A 9,084-nucleotide genomic window follows, 5' to 3' on the forward strand; every position below is an offset into this window, starting at 1 on the left:
CTGCAACTTGGATCTAAATCAGACCGTGTTACAGGTAATCAAGGCAAAATCTTGGTAATTTTACATTGTTCAGGAGCATTTTCTTTCAGCCATTAAAAAAACAAACAAACAAACAAACAAACAAACAGGAGCCCATCAGGTAAACCACCAGTTACACCAGTGCAGGTTTAAACAGGGACAGAAATCTTCAAGGGCAAATCTTTGATAATAAGGACCTCTGCTGACAAGAAGGGTAACTGCAAGTGCATTAACTCGACTGTCTCTGCTGTCACAAGCAGACAAATGAAGCTGAAAACAAAACAAACAAACAAACAAAAAAAAAAACAGCTGGAATTTGACTTGAAATAATCAGCCTTTTGTGACAGCAAAGGAAATGTGCAAAAAGTTTCGAGACATCAGAAGCTGACTAATTTTAAAGACGGGCAGGGTAAAGTTTGCTGAAACTCATTAGCTCCCTCTTCAGACAAACACATTTACATGATGCACATCAACAATAAACCTGCCCACAGAGGGGGCACTCGAGATTAAAATAATGTGGCCCAGCACTGGAATGAACTGTTTCTGCATTCCCGGCAGCCTGTGATCAGAATTACACCAGCTTAACGAAAGCAATCAGCAGCCGAGTCAGAGCAGTCACACCGAAACAGCTGATGTTCTTCAGCTGCTTTTTAGGAAGAAGAGCTTCACGTTGGCATTTTTGGTCCTGCACCACGTCTCCCACACACTCTTACCCATTTACTGCATTCATACACGGATCTCATGTGTTCATCTGTGCAATTCTCTAGCAAAAGACTCGATGTGTCTTCCGTTTGAGTTAGTAATCGACGCTAATAAATACAACCGAATTCAAGGAACGACTGAGTACAAAATACAGTACAATAACCATCTGCTTTCTACAGTGGAGGAAATATGCTGGTGATCTGATGCTGAGAATAAAGGCAAAGTAATGTACAAAGTCTTTAAAAGAAAATTAAAAAAAAAAATAGAATTATAAAAAATATATATATATATATATATATATATATATATATATATATATATATATATATATATATATATATATATATATATATATATACACACACACACATATACACACACACACATACATACATATACACAATACAAATAAAAACTGCAATTTTTTAGCTGTAAAATTAAATTTTGATATATTAAGAAGAGCCACAATATTTCTGGGATTGAAACCAAGCCTATTCTGTATTTATACTGAGGAGCGAGAGAATAGTTTTAGAGTAAGATCTGCAAATGTAATGTTCATAGAATAGAGCTAAAATATTTTCATGAGGGAGAAAGTGTCTTTCCCAGTCAAAAGTTAATAATTTCAGAATGAAGCAGTCATACTTTAAGACTTTACCAGTCAATATTTTCTTACCTTCATTTCTTTGAATTTAGTGCTGACAGCTTTCCCCCCCATATTGATTTCTATTTCTTAAGAATAAAATTTATAAATAAATCTAAAACATTTTGCCTTTATTCTCTAATCGTCACCAGTACACGCTGTCTTCTGGTATTGGGCCTCATTGCACACATCTCATGGTGTAGTTGTAGCTACAATGTATGCATATCCGCTTGTGGGCGTTACAAATGTTTCCAGCAGATTTTCAATCACATAATTAACATTAAGCTTTGAGAAAACTGGACAAAATTAAGAAAGCTGTGTTGTGGGTGATTGCCTTGTCAGGATTTGGACAGCGTTTCCAACTGGAACAGCAGCTTTCTGTTAAAGAGTTGGAAACTACTTTTCTATCAAATCTCAGCTTTTATCTGCTTCTGTCAGCAACAAGTTTGTTATTCTGAGTCTTCAGTTCTTTTAAACAATAATAATAAAAAAATGCGACGTAAAAGCAATATTTAGCTCCTTTATAGATTTCACCATAAAATGATAAATGTAAGAACTTCATGTAATGTCATGCGTTTGACTACCACAGCCAGCTGTCTAGATGCTGAACACAGTAGCAGGACTGTTCCAGGATAGCAGTCAGCTCTCCGTAACTTTTCTCTCTCCATGTAGGGAGGAGCCTCTCGTTGTTTAGAGCCTGAAGCCTCGGCGTCCCTTCCCGGAGGACGTGGTACAGGCAGGGCCAGCGGCTCTGGATGCGCGTCCTGGTCCTGCGGTCCAGCGTGACACGCAGGACAATCTTCTTGGCTCGAAGTTCACGCAGGGCTGGCAGCTTAAGGCAGGAGAAGACCAAGCCTCGGCTCGGAGACACGTCCAAAAACTCCAGAGACTGAGACTCCAGGGTGTAGGAGATGCCGAGGTTCCTCAGCGGCACCAAGATGTTTAACGTCAGAGACTTGAGGTTAGGCAGGGATTTGATGAGCATCTGCAGCGTTGAGGGAGTCACGCATTTAAAGACCCAGAAGTATTTGAGCTCGAGGACTCGGAGCTGCTGGAACTGCGTGAGCAGCGACACGGACAAATCCGACCAGTCAAAATGTAGGCGCATCTTGGAGATGCGTGGGCAGTTCTGGGTCAGCTTGCTCAGCAGCTCCTGAAAGCGGGTCACCTGACAAATCAAAGACAAAAGAAAAGAAAACAAGTGACACATTAGGTGGAACTTGAACCAGTTATGCAAAATGAGTTAGCCGGTGCTGTCCAGGCTTCTCAGAAAACACCTCTACTCCTTCTGTTCCTCTTACGATAGGGTTTAAATCTACCTCTCCCTATGGATTCATACTCACTCACTATGAAACACATGTAAAAGTGGACTGGTACTCCAAATGTAAAACATATCTTCGTCTCAGTGTTGCACCATGTGGGACAGCAGATGCTATATTTGAGCTTCAGACCTTAAAAGGCTTCAAAACCATCTGAATACTGATGTCATCACACCCTTTATAAAAAATTCAAGCATAAATTCAAACTGAGTAAAAATCTTTAAGAAAATAAAACATCTACAGTTACACGGACCGCACGATACACAACATAAGAATGCATTAATCCTATAACAGCTGCAAAGCGGTTAAAGGTGCTGGGTGTTAATCTGAGCTGCAAGAAGGAATGTGGGGGGATTACACTGTTTGTAGTTTAATCCCGGACACGTTACTGTGGAGGAATGTTTCTGTTACCTGGATTATTCATCTGCTTGTCGTGAAATGCATCCAAACTTGCTGCTGTTTTAGGTCATTTTGAATCAACACATTGGTTGGATTCCTTCATCAGCTAACGCAGAGCTCATCCAAACGGCTGCAGCCATCACGAACAATTATGGACAAATAACCTACGTGCTTCTGACTCTGTTTTATTGCCTGCTACTTTTCGCTAATGTAGATAATAAAGAAACCCCCCCAAACCCTCAATAAGACTGTATGATGCGCTACGATCATGAGGACCCAGGTACAGGGAACCACCTCTTTTCTACCTTCTAGTATAAATCTAATGAACGACTGTGGTGACATGAGGTGTGTAGCTTGTACGCTGTGATGCTCTGACTCTTGGTGAAATTCCAGCTGTTGTTGATGCATGTATCGTCTGTGAATATGATGTCTTTTTTGTTCACCTGACAGTTGCCACAAATAGAATTTCCAAAAAGACAATAAACACTAACTGAAGCACCCTCTGCATCACTTACTGGACTGGCTCCTTATTGCATCACATTTAGGTTTTTTTATTTATTTTTTAAAATGTAATTTGTCTCCTTTTTTCCATCTTTATGGTTTTGTATTTATTTTGCCGAGTTAGGATGTTTTCCATATTTTAATGATAAAAACTGAACAAACTTTAAAAAGGCACAAAGATAATGGCCTCGCTTGGGGAAAAATGGACTAAAATGAACACTCGGTAAATGGGCGTCGACACAGGAACTACCTTATCACATATCAATCAGCAGATTCCTGTGCTCTAATTAGTAGTCGCCTTGAAGTTGATCCTTGTTGAAGTTATTTCATCCACTGAGGCCTGAAATCGCTACGTCAAAAAACACTGCAAACTTCAGTAGAAACCGCAAAATAGGCAAAGCTGTTTGGGGACCCATTTAGAGCCACGTGAAAAGATTTGACTTATGCAGAGTTAACAGAAATATCTATCTGTTATAGACCATGTAGTTATTTGTTTAAGTCAGATGGGATTCTGTGGATTTTTAGGTGGGATGTGCACTGACATGTACAATAGGAGGAGCTGTTTTGGGGTATTTACTTGTTTCCTGTTTCAGGATGGCCTCTGTTAAAATTTGATTGCTAAAAATAAGGACTTCATGCTCTCCTGTACATCATATAATCGTGGGTTTGTGCTCAGACCTCCAGAGAGCAACAATATGCCTGATTCTTTTTCTCTTGTTCTCTTTTATTCTACAGCACAAAAAAGCACAAAATAAAGAAAAAAATGACTACTCATACCTGATATACTGTTTGCTTTCTAGCTTGATATAAAGAAAACTTATTTCTTTCTACCTGAACTAATGTGTAAGGTGGCAGTTCTTAGAAAATAAAACCAGTAGAAACAAATTACCTTGTCCATTTTGGTAATGTTATCCTGGTGGGAACTGGGGCTGGAGTGGACCCTGAGGTCGAGCGGCTCTAAAAGAGTAAAAGTCCAGTTAAGGTCGAGGTGGCTGAGGTCTCTGCAGTGGACATTGTCCAGTAGGTGGCTCAGCAGCTCGCCCCACTTGTTGCAGCGATCCCCCAGGTCGAAGCTGGCCCTCAGCGTGAGCAGGCTGGCCCGGCGGGAGATGAGGTGGTAGGTGTAGTGCTGGACCCAGGATTTCCACCTCTCGAACTCCCGGTTGGAAACGAGCAACCCCTCCTGACCGAGGTGGAAGCCAACACGACGGGAGTAGTCGGCCACCCGCCACAGCTTCCACGAGCGGACGAGGCAGCTCCAGCTTGCGCAAACCAGGGCGCAGCTACACTTATCCACCTCGTTCAGAAAGGACAGGACGTGCAGCTGGCACTCCACCGGCAGCAAGTTGAAGGGGAAGTAGTCGTCCGCTGCTTTCCGCCGGCTGCTTACCGGGACGAGGGTTCTTTTTCGTGGGGACATGATGAACGGTGAAGAAATAATATTCGTGGTCATTGGTGGGGGTCAGAATCTCCACCAGTTGGTTTTGGAGTCAGACTTTGCCATAAACATTGTTGCATCAGTGCCTTAAAGATAAAAACATGAAGCAGAAACAAATACGTTTTTTTTCCAAGTTGCTGATGATAACATGGAATAAAATAATCTCTGCAGGAGCTAGTTTGTGTGATTTTTATACTAAACTATGTGTCTCGTACGCATCATTTATCCTCATCATCAACGCCAATATTCATGTTTATATTCTCGCTGAATTCCTTAAATTCAGAGTGTTAGTAAGAGTTTTTACATTTAACATCATGGAAACGTCCTCAGCTACAGTCTTTGCCAGTCTGGTAAAACTTAACAACGCGGCCTGCCTGATGATGGTTTGTGGAGCTGTTTACTGAACCTTAGTATTCCTGAAAGACTGTGGCTTAATTGCCTTCACCAAGTACGTGAATACCTTCGCTGATTTTCCTAAATCTCACCAATAAATCTGTCATGGGCTCCCTTGGACAGAACAGACTCTAAAGCCTTCTCAGTGTTACAGAATCTTATGGACAACGTAGATTAAGACCTTAAGCACCTTCTCTTTGTTTTCTCTGGTCAATGCCCACAATTTTTTTTAATGTAACTGAAAACAGTTTTATGACACTCGCTGGAGTTCATGAGCATGAAACAAGCTGCTCGAGGCCTCAGTCACCCAGGGCTACAGACCAATAAGTGACCCAGCTGGCAACCACCAAATGGTAAAGGAAACAAGTAGCCAGTGGTACCCCTCAGCCTGCTAGTAGATATGAATTTAATAATCCTAAGTGACTTCCATCTCAAGTTATCGCATTCTCAAGATAGTCAGAAAAATTTACCTCTGACCCCTGACCTTGAGGACGATGTCACTAAGATTCAAACTCGTCTGTTTTTACTAGATACACACATGGTATCAATTTGAAAGTCCTTCATTGCCATTTTCTCGAGTTGTCGCATTCACAATCTTGGGTGTCCCTGTCGCCCATCAGCCTTTTACAGCTGAGGGGTAAAAAGTGTATGAGTGAGTGGTTACAGGAGGCTGATGGCAGCTGCAAATTTCACTGCAGCTTGGAGAGTAAATGGTGAGTTCTTGCAGACAAGTCAATGCCTCCCATGCAAGCTACAAGTGACTGCAGTCACCAATCACAGGGAAGCACAGCTGGACTGGCCATTGGGCATTTGCCGGGTGGGCCAATGTTTTGTTTTTTGTAACAGTATAAACAATGAAAGATGGTGGATTGGCCAGTGTTTCATGATCGACTCTGGGCTGGAGTGGTTACAGCCGAGGTCAGATACACCCTCCCCTTTGCTCTGAAAGCAGTCTTATCACAGACAAACAGAAGAAGATGGTATTGAGGTGGAAAGGAACGCGATTTGTCCCGTACTTCAGTTAGAATGAAAAAGAAAAAGACACAAATCTGGATTTATTTTATTTATCTCTTTACGCTGCAGCTGCCTCTTCTTCTCTCATTCTCTCCCCTCCCTCTCCTGTTGCTACTTCAATCATGAAACTGATCAATGATCAGCTGATCGGCTTTTCTCTCTTGTTTGTTTATCGCCCACTTTGTGCCAGAAAGAGGAAACCAGCAGATGTCACGCTAAACAACAGCAGCACGTTTAAGCTTGATCAGCTGTTGTTAGAATTTATTTAATATTCCCTGTCCTATTTATTAAATAAAAAAAAAAAAAAAAAAAAAAATGACAAAGGATGAACTGAAGCTCTGCCATCACGTAATGTCGCATACTGCTGTTTCTGATGTCATTTAAAAAAAAAAAAAAAAAGAATTTATTTAATATTAATTTCTAGTATCAGCTGATGTTTGCTGGAGCCACAGCTGTAAAAGCTGCTGGTTATGATATCGGTTTGGTTATCTGGTGAGAGGGAAACATGAGGATGAAACCAGGAGATGTCCTTACTGAATCATCAACAGGTGACTGAGAAACATGTTTACCTTTAAGGTGACATGAAGGGAAGTTATGAACCGTTTCTGAGAGACAAATAACACCAGGATCCTTTTCTAAGTAGCTGACAGCTGGTAACTGTGCAGGGGCGGGTCTGGCAAAGTGTTGCCAGGGGGCCAGGTAGGGTATTAACAGGGAGAGGGGGGCACAAAGAAATACTTTTCTTTCTTATTCTCATTTAAAATATCTCGCTTTTAATAAATAATTAATTCTAAATCTTAAAACCAAAGTGGTCATCTGATATAAAATGTATAGAAATCATATATACCAACAAGAGCGTGTACATTACTGTCACAGCAGCATTTGTTTTCATTCAAAGGCTTTATGGCTTTTCCTATAATACTTTGTGGACTGGTCTCTAGTCAAAATGCCCGGGCCGATTTTTTTGTCCCAGTCGAGGCCTGCAGGGAGGGTTTGGTGCACAGCTGCCAACTGGTCAGGCAATTCACATCATTACTCTGTTTCTAAGCCTGTGTGACTGAGGCCTAATCAGTTTGTAACATACAAATGAAGCACTCAAAATAATTAGCCACTTCTACACTACAAATATGTAACATTGCAGTTTTATAAGCCCTGCTGTGGATACTAATATTTTTTAAAGAAATACCAGGCTCATTCTTAAAGATATTGCTTTTTGTCCAACTAAAATTGGCCAGTGGGTCATTTCAAGTTGACTTCTGAGAGATATAAACCATTAACTGTGCCTGTGTGATGATAACGTATAAAGTATAGGAATGTAAACCCAGGAGGAAACACCTTAAATAACAACAACATATAATAGGAACAAAGTCAACCCATTCTGTAAGTTGAAAAGAGCACTGCCAAAATATCATTTTATCTGTCATATGCATCATGCTCTTTCAGTAGTGTATTGTCACATTAAATACAAAGTTTCAAATACTGACGTCAGTGTACCTACAACTAATTCCTGTGAGCCAAAAGGTCAGAGGTCAGCTCTGTTACGCCTTGACAGAATGAGGATATCCGTGTGCCACACCCACCTGCCGTTCAAGCCTCCACTTTGCTTGGTGCAGCCAATCATAAGAAAGGTGCCTTAAGCGAAAAGGAGTCCACAAATTAAATTAAAAAACTAAAAATAAATAAAGAGCAGAAAGACATGCGCAGAACATGTTCCCATTAATTTGTCGTTTTGCTTTAAAGTGCAACTTTATTGCTTTTCCTGGGAAATCCTGTCAAGTAAATGTATTTAAAAACGACACAGGTTGATCAAGGTGCTGCACATAGAGCAACAACCAGGTTTTTGTAACGCTACTACTTCCACATTTAATAACTTCAGATAACGTGCAGGAGTGAAGTTACAGGATAGATCACGTGACAGCGTAACCTGAGCACAGGTGCGCTGAATGTTCCGTTATTCGCCCACCATCACTCATACTTCGCTTCCAGCTTCTCTCAAATGCAACAGGCCAACATTTAGACTATTTCACAGTCTGCGCACTAACACCGCATTGGACATTATGCGCTTGTTTTTTGCGCGTTGCGAGTGGTTACCTTTATGGCGAGCAGACAGCCTCCTTTCCGTCCTCAGTCGTAAAGCTAATCAGCTAGAAGCCCGCAAAAAGGAGACAAAGGAAGTTAAAATTAAACCCAACTGCAGAACATAACTGAGGGTTTTCTAGAAACCATTTCATAGCCAGACGTATTAGCAGCTCTAAAACTTCTGCGGCTAAACCAGAGTGACGGGAAACTGCCGAGAACAGCGCTGAACAACCAGGCCGGCTAGTTAGCTAGCAAACAGCTGAGTTCTGTTGTTGTTTTGTTGTTGTGGATCGTCGACGGTGTCGTCATCAGCATGCGTTCGGCCGCACGTTTTGTTTCTCAACGCTGCACGGCTGGGCGGGGCTTAATGGAAAAAAGAGAAAAGAAAGAGAACTATCTTTAAAATATCGTATCTCCTGAATCATGAAACGTAAACAAAACAGTTACGAAGATATTTTATGAAGCATTTGAGGATCGGAGGCATTGGCTTCAGAGAAAAAACGATAACAAGCGCCCCCCGGTGGCTGGAAGTAATAAAATAAAGTACTGACAGGCTGCCTTAGCTGTGTGTGTGTGTGTGT

At 41.3% G+C, this 9,084-nt stretch overlaps 1 protein-coding gene across 2 annotated transcripts; it reads right to left on the reverse strand.

Annotated features, from left to right (window-relative positions):
- Positions 1 to 1,083: 1,083 nt before the first annotated feature.
- Positions 1,084 to 8,837, reverse strand: LOC147326694 (uncharacterized). Of its 2 annotated transcripts, XM_086302021.1 has the most exons (4): positions 8,516 to 8,837; positions 8,005 to 8,056; positions 4,469 to 5,103; positions 1,084 to 2,528 (listed from the first exon to the last, which is right to left on the reverse strand). In XM_086302021.1, the coding sequence occupies exons 3-4, from the start codon at positions 5,030 to 5,032 to the stop codon at positions 1,941 to 1,943; spliced, it is 1,152 nt and encodes a 383-aa protein (XP_086158147.1). In that variant the 5' UTR covers positions 5,033 to 5,103; positions 8,005 to 8,056; positions 8,516 to 8,837; the 3' UTR covers positions 1,084 to 1,940. The 2 variants fall into 2 exon arrangements, with proteins under 2 accessions (XP_086158147.1, XP_086158146.1); XM_086302020.1 differs by lacking the exon at positions 8,005 to 8,056 and having other exon boundaries at positions 8,516 to 8,836.
- Between the last annotated feature and the right edge of the window lie 247 nt (positions 8,838 to 9,084).

Source organism: Aulonocara sp. 'chitande type north' Nkhata Bay, linkage group LG7 (genome assembly GCF_057382095.1).
Source record: "Aulonocara sp. 'chitande type north' Nkhata Bay isolate Kocher_YH1m ecotype deep benthic linkage group LG7, A_spYH_male_GT1.1, whole genome shotgun sequence".
Classification (NCBI taxonomy): domain Eukaryota; kingdom Metazoa; phylum Chordata; class Actinopteri; order Cichliformes; family Cichlidae; genus Aulonocara; species Aulonocara sp. 'chitande type north' Nkhata Bay.

Excerpts from the sequence above, each read along its gene's own strand:
- LOC147326694 (XM_086302021.1), bottom strand. The coding sequence starts at position 5,032 with ATGACCACGAATATTATTTCTTCACCGTTCATCATGTCCCCACGAAAA. Across the intron at positions 2,529-4,468 it reads ACATTACCAAAATGGACAAG|GTGACCCGCTTTCAGGAGCT; the intron begins GTAATTTGTTTC and ends TTGATTTGTCAG.